The sequence below is a fragment of the Lactuca virosa genome, chromosome 4, assembly GCF_052849685.1.
Source record: "Lactuca virosa cultivar CGN04683 chromosome 4, Lactuca_virosa_CGN04683_v6, whole genome shotgun sequence".
Classification (NCBI taxonomy): domain Eukaryota; kingdom Viridiplantae; phylum Streptophyta; class Magnoliopsida; order Asterales; family Asteraceae; genus Lactuca; species Lactuca virosa.
Window position 1 is genome coordinate 105,465,539 of NC_136429.1, and position 18,028 is coordinate 105,483,566.

Here is an 18,028-nt window from a genome sequence, read left to right on the forward strand (position 1 = left end):
TTTCCATAGCCATAGCAGTATCTACTTTTCGCGATGGTGTTTGTGGTACTTTTCTTAATAAAGTAGGTGCAAAATTGAAAATAAGAGGAATTCACATATGGCAATGCCAACGATTTGGTTCTTTAAAGACTTGTACCCTAGTCATTAAAAGTTGTACAATTGCAGATGGCATTATCCCATCCACATTTTCCTCTTCGAATCTAGGCAAAAGCTTTTAAAGCATGAGTACAAGCATTAAAAACATATAAATTCTACAACTAAAATCGATTCTAGGTGGATAATCATATTACATAACTTCTAAAAAAAAGAAGAAAAAAAATAGGAATTATTGGTAATTTATTGATGGGGAAAATACTAATCTAGCCAAATACACTAGTTACCTATCCAAAATTAGCCAAAAAAAACACATTAGCCAAAACTAGCCCTCGAAATAGTAGATAGGTTAAGGTTGACTACGGTCAACTTTCGAAAACTACTCTTTCAGCGCAATTGATTACTCTTTCGTGGTACGTCTACTGTTTTGTGGCCCATTGGCCCATAGTATATAATGTCTTATTTTTCAGTTTAGGTTATTTTTTCCTCATTTTTTTTCCATTGTCTACTATTTTCTCTCAATGGAACACCCGAAGAACAACGAGGTACGTTCATTTTTAATCAAATTTTCACTGTATTGTTGATTAGGAGTAGTTTTTGTATATGGGGATAACTTTTTTTTTTTGAAAAAAACCGAAAAAAAAAAATTAAAACCGTAGGTTTCGTAAGGATTAGTACTTCCTAAAGAAAAGGGAAAATGGCCAACATGGCCTTTGACAACGTCCTACGTGAATAAAACTGAAATAAACACAAATGGAAATAAACATAAATGGTCCTCAAGCTTTCTGGATTACACCAACATGTAACTAGTAATAAAATTCTCTTTCCTAAGCTTTTAGGCTACATTATCAACCATCAACCAACCAATTCATCATTCATAAATTCTATGAGGTGGAATTCTTATATAGTTTGTACGCACAAACTTCTATGTAGTCAATAAAAGTTTCTTGTACAAATTGAGGGAGTTTTAAACTAAAACTTAATCTTAATTAAAAGATATTAGTGATTCCAAGGCAAAGAGGGACGATGATGACTAGGATCCTCATTGAAGGCAATTAGTTTTCGTTTGTAACATGAATAGCTAGCAATAGCATCCACAAGTTGTGAAAGAGAAATAGATGTAAACTATTTCAACATTGACACAACAGAAATGCTTTATTGCAACATGAGGTACCCAATGGAAATGGGGAACTATGTGAACCTACCGAAAACAAGAGAGCTTTTTACAAGAATAATGAAACCCAAAAAACGCTCGTGAGTGAGGTTTATTAGTTTGGGGTTTACTGCAATTTTGATGAATTTTAAATAAACCCCAATGATGGTACATGTATGTATGGGTCCACACCCATATATCCCATAGTTAGAATCGTCAAGGGATCTGTTGCCCACCCCTAGCCCCCTCAAAGGGGAACGCACACTACCACTCTAGATCTCGTGCTTCTCCCCGAGAAGGACTCACTTAGTTATGTTCTCTCTCTCTCTCTCTCCTTTGTGTGTGTATGTGTGTGTGTGTGTGTGGGGGGGGGGGGGGGCGGGGGGAGTATGACTAGCGTCCTCGGGTAACTAACCTAGTGCTACTTTTTATAACTTAATTAGACAAGAAGACAATTAGATAATATTGCTAGTCGACCTCTGTCCGCACCCCTAACCCCCTCGAGGGGGAACACTTCCCTCACTGATATTGCCTCTCGGCTTGCGCTGCACTTGTTTTACCCTCCAGACAATGAGTTAGTTAGAATCAATGCTCCCCCGCCCACCGCCCTTTATTTTTTGCTCTATTTTCCATAGCTATAGTCGTATCTACTTTTTGCGATGGTGTTTGTGGTAATTTTCTTAATAAAGTACAAAATAAGAGGAATTCACATATGGCAATGCCAACTATGATTTGGTTCTTTAAAGACTTGTACCTGGGGGGTGTTTGGGATTACTTTTTAAGCCTAAAAGTTCTTTTTATAAAAGTTCTTTTTGTAAAAGTTCTTTTGAGGAAACAAAAGCCAAAAGTTGTTTTTAAAAAGTGTTTGAGTAGTATTTTTTGACTTTTGAGTGTGATTTAGCTTTAAAAGTCCAAAAATTTCAAAAAATCACATTTTCTTGACTTTTGAAAACCCACTCTTTTCTTCTTTACAAAAAGTTATTTTGAAAAGAACTTTTGCATCTTCCAAACATCTTTATAACTTTTTAGAAAAGTTAAAAGGCAAAAATCATTTAAAAAGTATTCCCAAACACCCTCCTAGTCATTAAGGTAGTGTTTGTTTTTTCTTTGCAGATCTGTGTGACCTCTTCTGTCTGCGCCGCGCAGACCACGCGCAGACATTAGCCTTCGCAGACTGTTTGTTTTTTTGAAGACTGCAGACCTAAAAATGTCTGCGCGCCCTCTTCTTGGCGCAGATGTGGATCAGAGTCTTCTAACATCTTCAGACATCTTCTAGCCTAAAAAAACATATATATCTTTATTTTCTTAAGTTTTTTTTAATTTATATTTTTTCCAACTTTATTAATGATAAACAATTTGAAAAAAAAATTACAAAACTTTAAAAAAAACGTTCGACGATACAAACATGATATTTTTGAGAAATTTATAAATAAAGATTTATTACAATAATAGTCGTTGAAGTTGTTTATATAAATATGAAAAAAAAAATCATAATATATTCTTATATTTTTTTGCCAAATTTTGTAAAACATTATTTAATACAGTATCGTCAATTTCTCGAGAAAATATTTATGGTACGTTTTTAATGGATTTAATTGAAAAAATCAAAGTTTATTTCCATCCATTTATGTATCAAATTCTTTGATCACTAATTATAATGCTTAGTTATAACTTTGCAACCAAAGTTGTTGGTTTTTATCAAATATATACGTTAATTCATATCATTTTTATTTTTATTTTTTATACAATAATACATAAAAGTTGATCTAGGTTCGTTAATTATTTATAACAAAGTCATAAAAATATTAAAAAATCACTTTGAAGTTTAAAAAAATCAGTTTATTTAGATTTCAGTTTATTTTAGTAGCCCGCAGATGTTAAAAAAACAAACAGTCTTCTTTTTTCAGACTGCAGACGTTTGGTCCACCTTTTCTACTGCAGAAGTCTACAGATGTGGTTCGCAGACTGCAGACATTTTGCCTCAAAAAAAACAAACACCACCTAAAAGTTGTACAATTGCAGACGGCATTATCCCATCCGCATTTTCCTCTTGGAATCTAGCGATTGCAAAAGCTTTTAAAGCATAGAGTACAAGCATTAAAAACATATAACTTCTACAACTAAAATCGATTCTAAGTGGATAATCATATTTAAACTTCTAAAAAAAATGGGAATTATTGGTAATTCATTGATTTGCATGAAGCAAATCTTTCCTCAGCCATTAGATAGAAATCGTAGCCCACGTGAAAATAAAAAATAATGCCGAATTTTTTAAGAGTTTATATACATTGGGCTTATGGGTTCGGGCCCATGACAAAATCGCAATCCACTAACCTGAAATCAGAGTTTTTTTAGTGAAAGTGAAATTTGACAACCACAATTTCAAGAGTTTGCCAACTGCGGTTTTGATGGCTTTTGGGATCATTTCGTCTTATTATTATTATTATTATTTTGTTTTTTACTGTTTTTAGAAACAAATGATATAGTTTAGGTTATTTTGTCTTTTTTTGTTTTTTCTCTTGCTTCGTTTGATTGGTTATCTCCAAAAAAAAGTAAGAAAAAGAACTACGCGTCGTTTGGTTTGCAAAACTGTTTTTTTGAAAGTAACGAAGTTGTTTACGAAATAGTTGTTACATGTTACATGTTTGTTTGATTGAAAATGAAATAAAACTGAATATTTTTCACAATTTACTTTATTATTAAACTTTTATTTTTATTTAATGGAATATATAGAAAAAATTTAAAAAAAAAAACCACCAGCAACTAAATACCACTTTTATATACTTGAATTTATTTGTTATTGCAACTTCGTACTCTCTTCCTCACATCTATTCAACGACCCAATAGCACTCCTAAATTGTGTCAAAATCTCCGTAAACGTCACAATCCCAATCAACCCATAATCCTCTCTAACAACCCAAGTATAGCTAACACGATGAGCAATCATCTGCACAATAACAGCCATCAACGTGTTCCATGGATTACAAACAATCGCCTCCGATCGTCTCCCGGGGTAACTCCGCCCCATGCCGCCGTTCCTCCCACCACCAAATTCCTCATCAGAACTTGAAGACGATGAAAACGAAGGATCATAATAGTTCTCGACCATATCCAACATGGCAGTCAAGTTTCTCTCCTGTAACCTCAGCTTGACCAAGTGGACCAAATCCTCCGGTGGACCACTGTAGTCGATATACGCCATGAGGTCTCCGGCGGAGAGGGCGGAGATGGCGGCGGCGATGGTTTCGTCGCAGCAGGAGAGGGCGAAGGGGGATATTTCGCCTATTAGTGTCTTGTCTTGGTTGATTACTGCTATGGAGGTTTGGTTTAAATGTGAGCGATTGATTAAGGGCAGTGTAGAGATGGCAGGGTCGTCGTAGTGGACAGTTAGGGTTTCGGTGTTGATTATGTTGAGTGATTCGATTGTGAATGTGGAAATTGGGGAGAAGACACCAATGGAGTTTAAGATGAAGCGAATCACGTCTTCTCTAGTTAGCCAGCAGAATTCGTTGCCATTGTGATTTATGGTGCTCTGAGAGGACTTGTTAAGATAATTTTTCCTTTGATTTGTTCTTGTGGTTGCTTGTATTGGTATGATCAAATTTTGTGCCCCTTCGAGTATGCAATCTATTGCCTCTAACAAGCTGAATAGGAAATAAATCAAAAACAACCAAATTCCATTTTTGAATATATTTCACATATATCATACGAATTTTATCAATTAAAATGACTCGAATCCGGAATATAGCGAATCAAATAATTTGAAAAGAACAAACCTCGAATTCGATTCCAGATGCCTAATCTGTCCTTTCACCTTCGGAAGCAGATCCAAAACACTCGTCTGAAGAGCTTCAACAGGACGTGAAAGGTTCTCTTCTTTACAAAGATAGAGAATCACATCAACCATACAGAGCTTTCCAATACACCGACATGGAGCTACGTCGTTAACAGCCACTACAGAATCAGAATGATTACAGCTCCATATACCTACATTGATATCGCCGGACCTCTTAAGTGCAAAGATCGCGTCGGAGACGGTTGCGGTGGCCGGTAACGAACTAAGCGGCGGCTTTCCAACGCACAAATCCGAGACTTCTGAAGCAAGAAAGCGATGTGCCATACAAATGGATCGGAGTCTAGAGAGAGGAAGAGAGAGTTCTAGAAGCGATAGGATACGGTAGGTGGGGTAAGAAGCAAGATGCAGTTTATCGATTTCCGTCACCCGTTGGAAATGAAATGAAACGTTTGGCATTTATAGGTACACCGTACAGGTAGAGGGAGAATCCATGATGTTGAGAGTATTTATAATAACGGTCCTTGTTGTTTTTAATTATCTATTTTTAACCTCGTGTTTTTATACTCTAGTTCTAATATGTTTCAAAGTATATAAAAATTTTAGTATTAAAAAACATCTTGGATGTTGTATACTTGGACTGTTGGACATTTATTTGGATGGTAAAAACCAGTCTTACAAGTGAATTTAAGTAAAATTTTACATTCAGTTGTTTTATATTTATTGTTTTGTAATTGTTTTTAGAACAAACAATCATTATATTTCGACATTTAGTTGCTTTATATTTTTTGTTTTGTAATTTTTTTTTAGAAAATAATTATTTTTGAAGTAATACTTTCTTGATATAGTATATTCAAATTCTATAGTTTGAATATGTATTTTTTTTTTTTGTGATTTAACTTAGATCCATTGTAAATATGAAATAACTACATCACCAACAATTGATATATATTATAAAGAAGAATAACCTAATAATGTTTTCAAAACACGAACTTGATATAAGTGAGTTACATGTGATAATAATGTAAATTGCTTTTTCATATTTCATGTTTTAATAATAAAATTAGTTTGAAATGACGATACCAAGAATGAGGACCTAGTTTGGATATGAAATAACAATAAGGGGAGAACATGCATATTTTCGAAAATTGGGTGGCCATTTTAATTGACCTGAGAGAACTTTTGTCAAACAAGCACATCGATTTGAATTTTGAAGCTGAGGTTTGTTGATATAGAATTAAATATTTATCGGGATGGGTACTTGACCCGATTTAGTGTTATGACGTTATTATTTCATTTTATATTATTTACATAGTTTTAATTCTTCTAACTAACCTAACGCGTTTGTATGGGTGAATAGTCGATTATAAGTATACGATAGAAATTTGACGGTAGCATGTTTATTGTTTAGCATATTTATAATTTTAAATTATTTATTTTGATAGAAGTATATTAATGATAAATTTATATTTAAAATAGTGGTGCATCCAAAACAAATGGTAGGGATAACACACACATAAATTTTAAGGGTTGCATAACACAAAAATTACACTATATCAAAAATTTTCTCAAAAACTTTTCTCTACGCCTAAAAATTTGAGGGATAGCATCGTGCTACCCCCATGCTCCTTAGTAGATCCGTCCCTGATTTTTTTTTAGAACAGCAGAGATTTTATTAAAAAACTAGCAAGGAGCTAGAAAGAAAAAGACATCACAACAAATTACAAGCTAAGAGAGGATTATGGAGCCAAAATGTCCAACTAATTTTAGCTTTTCTACACCTATTGGAGATCCAAAAAAAAGATCTGTCAATCACTTCATCAAGAATAAGAGATTTCCTGGGATGAGTCGTTCCAAAAATTGTGGAGTTACAAAAATTCCATAAACACCACAAGGTAGTCAAGATGACAGTATCAAAGGCTTGTCGTTGCCCTCGTCTTAAAGAAAGAGAATCAGACCACGAGTGGAGTTGGTCAATAGAGAAAAAGTGAGGAGTTCGGACGCCCCACCAGATAGCAACACGAGTCCATATCTCAATCAACTGATTACAATGGAGGAAAAGGTGATCAATGGATTCAACGGTATTGGAGCAGACGGGACAAAGAATCGAATCCATAGTAATCCCACGGAGAGAAAGGTTCTCTTTAGTAGGAATGCTTCGTAACTACAATCTCCAAATAAAGATATTCACCTTGATTGGCACCCAATTATTCCATAGAGTTTCAGGACCCCCCGTATGTAACATGTGATTGTCCAAAAAAGTTCTGAGAGAAGAAACAGTGTAGGAATCGGAGCCATCAATGGTCCACCCCAAACGATCTGGAACAGAATGAAGAAGAAACCCCTACATTAAGGTAGTGAAATCAGTCCATTGAGTCTCCTCAATACCCCCTCTAGGAGTCCGCCTAAGACAATCAGAGTTCCATCCAAGAAGCACTCTATCTCTAACTGATATAGTTTTATTAGGATCAAGAGCATAAATCCTATGAAAAGAATCAGCCAGGGGGGGAATCCCCCTTCCACATGTCATGCCAGAAAGAAGTCATATTTCCATCACCAATCCTAATAGGGCTAAAAGGCCTGAGATCAAGATCACGATTATTAAGTTGCACCAGCATACGAATAACACCATTCCAAGGACCAATTGAGCCTCTTCTCTGAGAAAGAGAACTGCAACCACCATCCGGACCATAAAGAGCTTTGACAATTGTAACCCATATTAGATTCGGATTATGAAAAAATCTCCAACGCCATTTATAAAGCAAGGCGCTATTGAACGAGAAAAGACTGCCAACACCAAGACCCCCTTCCTTTTTTTGAGCTAAAATATGATTCCAACGAACCTAATGCATGTATCTCTCATCAAGATCAGCACCCCATAAAAACCTGGCTCGAAGAGACTCCAAGGTATTAACAACAGGGATTAGAACCATGAAGATAGACATCAGATAACTACTGAGGCTTCCAAGAACCGATTTGATCAAAGAGAGACGACCTCCAGACGATAAACATTTCGCTTTCCAACCCGAGAGTTTTGAGCGAAAACGGTCAACAACTGGGGACCAAGCAGAAATCTGAGACATATTATGACCAACAGGGACTCCAAGGTGAATAAAAGGACAAGTATCAGGAGTACACCCGACCATACGAGGCGCCACCTCAACCTGATCAAAAGGAACTCCCACTCCGATCAATTTACTTTTTTGTAAATTGATTTTAAGACCCGAAGCTAAATAAAAGCATCTCAAGATACGAATGATACGAGAAACATTATCTGGGTCCCAAGTAGACATCAGGACAGCATCATCAGCATAAAACAAGTGTGAGATATCGATCCCACTGATAGAAATACCTCGAAACACGCTAGCATTATGAGCTTTCCGTAAAGCAACATGAAGGCCTTCCATAACCAGGATGAATAAAAAAAGGTGACAGGGGGTCTCCTTGTCGTAGACCTCTTTGGATTTGAAATTCATCAGTAGGGGACCCATTAACAAGAACAGAAGCCCTAGCAGACCGGAGAAGATCCATGATCCAGGCACACCACAACTTACCAAAGCCCATAATCTGCATTATTTCCAAAAGGTAATCCCACGAGACCGAGTCAAAAGCCTTCTCAAAAGAGTATTATTCATAGACTTGCTCCAAGCAACCGCCTCATTGAGAAGAAAAGGGTCATCTAAGATTTATCTGCCTTTGACAAAAGCAGACTGCTCCAGACTAATAACAGAACCAATAACCTCCGCCAACCTATTAGCTAAAAGTTTACCAATAATTTTGTATTGGCACCCTATTAGACTAATAGGTCTAAAGTCTCTAATATTCTTAGGATCACGAACTTTTGGAATAATTGTAAAGAAAGAGGCGTTACATCCTTTAGGAACCGAACAATGACTATGAAAATGCTGAATAAAAGCCACCAAATCATCAGAGATAAGATCCCAAAATCTTTTCAAGAATCCAAAAGAGAAACCATCCGCCCCAGGAGCCCGATCTGAGCCACAATCCCAAACAGCCCTTTTAATGTCATCACGAGAGAAAGGAGTTTGAAGAAAAAGAACTTGATCTTCCGTGAGAGTATGAAACAAATTAGGATCAGTAGAAGGGCGTCTTCCTTTCTTCCTCGAGAGAAGAATTTTATAATAGTTATGGAATTCCGTTTTAACTTTATCAGGATCATCCTCCCAAAGACCATCAATCATGATACCTCTAATAGCAAGATGTCGCCTCCTCCGATTAATAACGCCATGAAAAAAACTAGAGTCTCATCCCCTTCTATGGCCCACTGAATCTTCGCTTTCTGCGCCAACTCGACTCTAGAAAGATGATCCAAGTCATTCAATTCTTTAATAGGCAAAACTCTTTGTTCACGAAGATCAGCACTACCCCCATCAAGCATAAGAGAAGCATCAATCCTTTCAACTTTATCTTGAAGAGTTTTCCTTTTACTAATCAAACGATCACGAACACTAGAATTCCATAATCTTAGATTAGATTTAAGAAATTGGAGCTTCTTCTTAATAATAACCCAAGGATTATCATTCAAATTCCCAACAACATTGGAGGTCCAAGAATTATGGACCACTTCATCAAAACTGTCCTGCTCAAACCAAGAATGAAAAATACGAAAAGGAGATGGACCATAATCCACCCGATGCTCTAATAGAACAATATGACGATGATCAGGGATATTTTTATCCAGAACCAATCCCATAATGTGAGGAAAACGCAACATAATACCTTCAGAGACCAAAAAACGATCAAGTTTAGAGAATTTAGATCCCCATTTATCGCTCCATGTATAACGAGGCCCACCCATAAGAATATCAACTAAATCATTCTGCTCGATAAACTGATTAAAAATTCTTGTTGGGATATGGTGGAATTGAGAACCAAACCTCTCAGACTCATATCTTACTTCATTAAAATCTCCCATAACCACACATTCTCCAGAGAATGAAGAGATCAAGGTAGAGATTTTGTCCCAAAGTTTTCTTTTACAATCAACACTTTGGGGAGCATAAACGGAAATTAGTAACACATCCATTCTAGAAACAACCCAAATTCCCTCCACCGCCACATACCAATCGGAGATAATAACTTTATTATGAATAAAGATATTTGAGTCCCAGATAACCAAAATGCCACCCGAGGCACCGCGAGAAGGGGAGAAAGAGTGTGAGAATGCAAGGTTACCCCAGAAAGATCGAGCAAGAGAGAGGTCAATTGACTCTTTTTTTGTTTCTTGAATAGCCAAAAAATTGACTTTAAACTTGACACAAAGAGATTTAATCCACACCCGTTTCTCAACAGAACCCGCTCCTTGAATGTTAATAGAAAGACAATTCATATCTAAATGATTTTTCTAAATCGCTCCTCTTGAATGGTGTTTTTAACATGTTCCGAACAACTATTCATATTAAGACCAATATTTTCTCCCACTGTGATTGTTTTTTTAGATTCAACCACAACTGAGTCGGTATTAAAAGAGCCTTCTGAGAACACATCATTTTCACCATGAATCATGTTTGAAAAACCAGGAGGGTGGGACAAGGATTCATCCATAGATGGAATGCCCGACATGAAAATATATCCTCCTGAAAAGCCAACAGGAGCTTGCTTATTTAAAGTGCTTGTTCCATTTTTTTTGTGAACCTGAGTGAACACGGTGAACTGAAGGGAATTCGGAATTCACAGCAGGAGCTGCTGTGATGTTGGGAGAAACAGCATGGGCTGTTTGCGGTTTGTCAATAGGAGCAGCGATAGGGACTTCAGGCGAGACTTGAACAGTAGCAGCGACAGTTGGGCGAGTGGCATTTGTTCCAGGGGCAGCAGAAGAATTTGCTTGCGATGTAACAGGTGAGCTGGAAGCACGGAAGTCAGAAGTATAATGGTAATGAACATTTTCTGTTGTTTAGTTCCCATTTTGCCCCTGCAGCCCTTCTCTATAACTTTTATTCTTTTTCACATTACCCCAACTATTAAAACCTTTTTGAATGTCATTATTGACTTCATCCACTTTCATCTTTTCAATAGCATCATAAATACCAAACGGGTCTGATGAGACTTCTTCATTCCTTTCAGCATAATGAAGATGTTCATCATTTTGTTCACTGCTTTGTATTTCACTGTTATCTAGTTTTGGAGCAGGAAAATCGTGGACAAAGGTGGGAGTCCACCCCGGAGCTTCTTTTACTCTAATCCAATATGTAGTCTTATCAACACAAACTTTGATTACCTCTGAAATTATAGTTTTAATAGAAGTTAGAATGCAGATCTTGTTCTTGTAAATGTCTTCTCCAAGATCATCATCAAGCTGGGCAATTATTCCCCATCTAGAGAGAATTTTTCTGAATGAATCTTTGCTCCAAGCGGAAAGAGGAAGTCCTTCGGCATCAACCCATACTAAACGTTCTGAGGGAATGAAGTTTCGATCCCATGCTCTTTTTTCTAAAATCCAATGATCTATTGTTGTACTACTCAAAAAGTTTTTACAAGCATTTTTGGAAGTAAACTCAATCATCACCCACAAACCTCCAACGTATCTTATTTCAAAAGAATCAAATCCCTCATCCAAGCATAGCACCCGGAGATTGGGAAGTGTGGAGAAGTCTCTCGCCATAACAAGACATGCTCTTTGTTTTTTCTCAACTATGAAGTCCCCAGAAGTAAGTTCGATAATCTCCTCCATGTTCTTACTGTTTTTCGTGTCATTGAGTGAACCTCGGACGACATTAGCATAAGATTTTACCCTGACATCACGATGCACCGTTGTGGAGAAGTTAGTGGGTTGAGAATTACGACCAGTATTTTCTAAGGAACGAGGGAGGGATGCAAACAATTTATATGAGCCAAACCAAACTTCACATAGTTGAATAATCAGGGAGTCACGATTAATAACTCCTGAAAACCTAATAAAACCAAATCTTTTCCCAGATTTTGATATCTTTTTAGCAATAAACACACCAACTATGTTACCTAGTTGATTACACGCTCGACCATGGAAAATTGGTGATAAATAGAGAGATTATATCAGAACTTACATGACTTTTTCTTGGATCATAGCTGGTACGATGAACCCTGTGGTTCCCATGCATGTTCATGTTTCTATTACTAACAGTCGTCCAAGAGTTATCCCCCATTGAGATGAAGTTATGAAATCACCGGCGTTTGATCCCGCCGGTGACTGATTGAGGATCGAAGGTTTTAGTGGGACCGAAATCGTCGGAGCCTCCGCCCCTGATTTAAAAATATAATTAGATCAACTGGTATAAATTGTTACTTTTATACAAGTATTACTATAACAGATAATATAACTTGCTGTCAATACTATTTGTATTGATATTATATTACTTAAAAATTGTAAAAATACAATGTATTTTTAACGTATTTTTTAGGCTCTCAAAGTTGATGCTAAGCAGATTATCAAGATAGACGTGTATGTTTCGAAGACCATATTTTTTTTTGAAATGACAAATATATATACTAATCTACTCTTAAATTATTCCACTTATGTTCGTCACGGGACTTGAACCCTCGACCTCAATGAGAGAAGACAACACCGGATACCACTAGGCTAGAAGCATAAAAATATTGAATGACATAAAGCATAAAAATTAAAAACTAAAAGTTAACTGAAATAGTTTTTGAATTACGAACTTTTTGTTTAATAATATGGGAAATGACACATTAGCCCTATGATGTTTTGCACATTTGTCTATTTAGTCTCTTAAATATTTTTTGTGCTTTATGAGATAATAAATGTTCTTTCTTCTTAGAAAACTTTTCCATTCAGAAACCCATCCATCCATGATTGTTGATGTTTGCTCTACTTCCAAAGTTCCTATAAGCCCACAAGTCTCAACTTGATTCATTCAAGAAGTATACACTCCTTAAGGTCGTTGCACACACAAAATTCAGCCAAACAATCCAACATTACAAACAAAATCGATAAGTTTTGATGGGGAAATGTATCATTTTTTGCAGTCCCATGGTTTGGTTTCTTCAGTCAAGAAGACCAAAAAGCAAAATTAACAATCAATAATAATATGGTGAGATGAAGAGAAATCAATTAAAGACCCAATTACAAACCGAAAATCTTTACTAAAATCATACAATTCAAACCAAAATCAAAACTGTCAAGATTAGGAGATTGAGAGGGGCTTGTCGTTGGATCGTTGAGTGACGTTACCTCCAATTAAGTCGATCATGGTGGTCGTCGGTGGTTTTGGGTTGCTAGGGGACGAATACATTACCATCATCTCATTTTCCACCTGTCGGGCCACCATACACTCTCCACTGTTGTCATATCCCTTCCATGTTCCGATCAATCACCATGTAACAACCCAAAATTTTCAACAACTTTTTCATTTTTAATTCAGCAAAAACGTCAAGTATCATAAAAACCAAAACACGGAATCCCAGGTGTACCAATACAATTATCCTAAAAATCAGAGTATCAAAATGTAGAAATCATAAAAGATCTGCAAGTCGAAGGCATGCCTTCGCCTTCCCGCGATCATTCAAGGTACCTGAAACACATTTAATCCACAACTGTAAGCATAAAGTTTAATGAGTCCCTCCGAAAATATCCATACATCACAACATAATAAACAGTTATGGGTTATCAACAACCTTGGGGATTATCAACAATCCCAGTGGGCTAACAACATGCCTTGTGGATTAACAACACGTTTCAGGGGTTATCATCAACCTTAGGGATTCTCAGCAATCCTAAATTTATCAACATTTCAATTCAGATAAAACAACAATCAGCAATAAAGACCAAGTTGGTCACATATATAAATACCACACGGGTAAACGTAATAAGACTCACCTTGCAAATAGCAACTAGAAACAAAACAGCTCTCACACATAGGGTCAACATGATCAACAATACACCTAATAGCAGTAGAGTCATACCCTATCAGCCTGCACCCTTAAAACCCTAGTTTTACCCAAAAAGTCAACCATGGTTAACTTCATCCAACAATTACGTTGTGACTACCCATAGGTCACATCATGACCGAAAGCGAACCAAGTAATCACGAACCTCCTAACCTCACTACGTGGCATGTCATACCTCACGTCGTGAGATCCGTTTTGGACAGCTTTGAACATTAAGCTCTTAATCCCTTAAGCTAATCCTTGAGACTTTCCAGAGAGTCTTTCCCAACCCAAAGAAACATAAAAATCATAGTTTTTCAATCATGCATGTCCAACGCATGACTTGAACACCAACACAACCAATAAGAAGACAATGAGGTCAAGACTCATGATTAGAGTCTAAAACCAACACCAAGCCTCATATTTGAAACTTATACTAAAGAAAAGGCCTCAATGATCCATAAATTTGCTAACTAGATGGATCCCATGCATGATATCAAGCTCCACCATGAAGAGAAAGAAACAAATCTTAGATATAGCATGCAATAGAGATAAATGTAGGAGATTTAGGACTTACAAAGGTCCAAAAGCACTGAAGGATGGTGAGGAATGAACTTGCTTGCCACAAGAGATGCACCCAAGGAGTCTTTTTCTTATTCTAAGAGCTAAAATCACCAAAAAGCTCTTCAAGATCACTAATGGAGGCTAAAATCGATTTGGGAAGGAAGGAAGTGAGGGAGGTTGAGGTTTTGCAAAACCCTAGCTTCACACATCCCTTAAATAGGGCGTAAAACATGGGATTAGGGTTAGCATGCTCTCACGACGCGAATAGCTATGTCTCACGTCGTGAGCCTCAAGGAAGGATGTGTGGTTCAGTTGAATGCCACATCGTGAGACATTCTCTCTCACGTTGTAACCAACTATAAAATGAGGTTTATCAATCTTTAATAATTTCAAAGAATTTAAAGATCAAGTACATGATTAGACGTTACAATTCTCCCTCACTAGGATCAGACTTCGCCCTCGAAATCATCATCCTCGAACAAAGCAGGGTAATGGGTACGCATCTTCTCCTCGGGCTCCCATGTCCACTAAGGGTAATGGGTACGCATCACCTTCACCAAGTCCACCATATTGTTTCGCACAGTCTTCGTCTTTCTGTCGATAATTGCTACCGGCCGCTCAAAATAATTCAGGCGGTCATCCACCTATATATCAGCCAAAGGTACTATAGCAGTCTCATCTGCCATACACTTCCGTAATTGGGATACATGGAAGGTGCTATGAATCTGGTTGAGCTCATCTGTTAAATCCAAGCGGTAGGCTACCTTGCCCACCCTAGCTGCTACCGGGAAAGGACTAATAAACTTGGGACCCAGCTTGCCCCACTTTCTGAATCAGATGACGCCTTTCCAAGGAGACACCTTCAGAAGTTCCATATCCCCGACCTGAAATTCCAACTCAGATCGGCGTCAGTTAGCGTAGCTCTTTTGGAGAATATGTGTTGTCTGAAGTCTCTGCCTGACTTGCTGTATAAGCTCTGTCATCCTAAGCACTATCTTTGTGCTCCCCATGCCCCTCTGTCCAACCTCTCCCCAACAAATCGGAGCCCTGAACTTTCTCTTATAGAGGAGCTCAAAGGGTGGCATATCAATTTTGGTGTGATAGTTGTTGTTATATGAGAACTCATCCAAAGGGAGGTAGGAGTCCCAACTCCCATCGAAATCTAGGATACATGCCCTCAGCATATCCTCGAGTGTTTGGATGGTCCGTTCGCTCTGTTCATCCGTCTGCGGATGGTAGGCGGTACTAAAGTGCAATTGGGTACCCAACTCCTCATGGAACCTCTTCCAAAATATGGAAGTGAAGCAAACTTCCCGGTCTGAAACAATCGAAGGAGGAACCCCATGGCGGGAAACCACCTCGCGAACATAAATATCGGCTAAATTTTTAGCCGATGAACTCTCCCGCACAGCCAAGAAGTGAGCACTCTTGGTCAACCGATCAACAATCACCTAGATAGCAACCAAACTCTTTGCAGTCCTTGGTAATTTCGTGATAAAATTCATGGTGAGTCGCTCCCATTTCCATAACGGAACCTCCAGAGGCTGTAATTTTTCATGAGAGCGCTGATGCTCGGCCTTGACCTTCCGCCAGGTCAGGCATCGTTCCACAAGCCAAGCTATATCCTTTTTCATACAAGGCCACCAATAATTATGCCTCAAATCTGGATACATCTTTGTCGCACCTAGATGAATAGGAAATCTCGACTTGTGTGTGAAACATCCCCAAAAATACGGCCCAAAAATTTCATTTTTCAATCATTAATAAAATCATAAACCATCCAAGATCATAAATAAAATCGTGAGTCATGTATCATAACGTGTCATAAAATTGTTCCATATAAAAATCTCATAACAAAATATCAGAGTAAAACTCCCAGGCTGAAGACTGTGGTGTGTGCCATGCGATCATCCCGAGCCCTTCCCTTTTCTAGTGGAAGTACCTGAAACCAAAACTGAAAACCGTAAGCACGAAGCTTAGTGAGCTCCCCCAAACCACCACATACCATAAAATAACACATAAAACATATATTGGGCCTTGCCCACTGCATCGGGCCCCGCCCGGCATCAGACCGAAGTCCGGCATAATTTGGGCCCCGCCCACTGCATCGGTCCGCGCCCGGCATCAGACCGAAGTCCGGAATAACTTGGGCCCCGCCCACTGCATCAGACCGAAGTCTGGAATAACTTGGGCCTTGCCCACTGCATCGGACCGAAGTCCGGAATAACTTGGGCCTTGCCCACTGCATCGGACCGAAGTCCAGAATAATTGAACTTAACATATACATAAACATGTAAATTAAACATATAACTACTACATCGGTCTTGCCCGGCATCGGACCGAAGTCCAGAACACAAACCACATAACATAAACATACATGAATCACAAAGACATCAAGCATACATACTACTTCTCGGGACCACCCCGGCATCGGACCGAAGTCCGGAAACATATAAACTGCATCGGGCTAACCCCGGCATCGGACCGAAGTCCGGAACCACTAATATCTAAACGGGCCGGCATTGTGGCCGTAGACCCGTTCCTAAAGGAGGAAACTCACCTCGCGTAACTGGCTGCTGAAACTCTGAGCGGAAAATATCTAGGCTGCTGCTCCGGCGACTCTCCGGCTATAATTTCCACAATGACACTTAGTCCGAAACTGATTACTATCCTTAGGGTAAAATTACCATTTTACCCCTGGCTAAAGTCCACATCCTGGTCAAAGTCAACTTTCCAGTTGACCGGACTCGCCGAGTTGGCCCGCCAACTCGCCGAGTCCCAATCCTTTCATCTATTCCCAACTCGTCTCCACTCGTCGAGTTTAGCAAGAACTCGACGAGTTCTCCTTCAACTATTTCCTTGGGACAATCTTCATCTGACTCGACGAGTTCCTCCTGAACTCGTCGATTTTATCTTCATCATATGAACGTGTCTAGTCTGTGACTCGCCGAGTTGTATGAACAACTCGTCGAGTCCGTCTTCATGAGTTGGGAGATGGCCTTGAACTCGCCGAGTACGTTCCTGCACTCACCGAGTCCCATGGTTTCCAGATCCATGGCTATGTCCATTTCGTTGAGTCCCTTCCCTGGACTCATCTAAATACTTTCTAAACTCAACTGGGTTTCTCCTTAATCATAACAGTTTTGGGAATCAACCCACGACTCGCCGAGTCCTAAGAACGACTCGTCGAGTCTATACATGTCCAAGTCTATAACTCGATTTCTGATGTGCAAAACTCATCCAGAAGGTAGATCTAGACTCCTAAGATCGGTATGACACGTAAAGTCCTGATCTTTACGTTCATGCATAGGACTTTTATGCTCAAAAGACCAAAAATGGGGTTTATTTCATACATGGGGTTCTCATGGCCATAAAGATGGCACCTTTATGCCATAAGGACCCTCCAAGGTTCCAGATCTGGGGGTAAATCGACTTGGGACGTCCAAGTCTCAAGGATCAAGCTTCTTGGACCCAAAACTCCATAAAAGTGACAATAAGAAGATCTATGAAACTACAAGTCAAGTATGAAGCTTGATTAC

General features: G+C 38.3%; 3 protein-coding genes across 3 annotated transcripts; all 3 read right to left on the reverse strand.

Moving 5' to 3' along the window:
- Positions 1–4,004: 4,004 nt before the first annotated feature.
- Positions 4,005–5,503, reverse strand: LOC145106949 (CBS domain-containing protein CBSX5-like). The gene is made up of 2 exons (XM_079043861.1): positions 5,023–5,503; positions 4,005–4,890 (listed from the first exon to the last, which is right to left on the reverse strand). The coding sequence occupies exons 1-2, from the start codon at positions 5,496–5,498 to the stop codon at positions 4,044–4,046; spliced, it is 1,323 nt and encodes a 440-aa protein (XP_078899987.1). The 5' UTR covers positions 5,499–5,503; the 3' UTR covers positions 4,005–4,043.
- Positions 5,504–7,882: 2,379 nt separating this feature from the next.
- Positions 7,883–8,446, reverse strand: LOC145104868 (uncharacterized). Its single transcript, XM_079042033.1, has one exon. The coding sequence runs from the start codon at positions 8,444–8,446 to the stop codon at positions 7,883–7,885; it is 564 nt and encodes a 187-aa protein (XP_078898159.1).
- Positions 8,447–9,237: 791 nt separating this feature from the next.
- On the reverse strand, positions 9,238–10,389 carry LOC145104869 (uncharacterized). Its single transcript, XM_079042034.1, has one exon. The coding sequence runs from the start codon at positions 10,387–10,389 to the stop codon at positions 9,238–9,240; it is 1,152 nt and encodes a 383-aa protein (XP_078898160.1).
- Positions 10,390–18,028: the final 7,639 nt, after the last annotated feature.

Bases quoted from the DNA above. Each gene is read 5' to 3' on its own strand.
- LOC145104868 (XM_079042033.1), bottom strand. From the start codon at position 8,446: ATGGAAGGCCTTCATGTTGCTTTACGGAAAGCTCATAATGCTAGCGTG.
- LOC145104869 (XM_079042034.1), bottom strand. From the start codon at position 10,389: ATGAATTGTCTTTCTATTAACATTCAAGGAGCGGGTTCTGTTGAGAAA.
- LOC145106949 (XM_079043861.1), bottom strand. From the start codon at position 5,498: ATGCCAAACGTTTCATTTCATTTCCAACGGGTGACGGAAATCGATAAA. The intron at 4,891-5,022 runs GTTTGTTCTTTT...TTTCCTATTCAG, and splicing joins CATCTGGAATCGAATTCGAG to CTTGTTAGAGGCAATAGATT.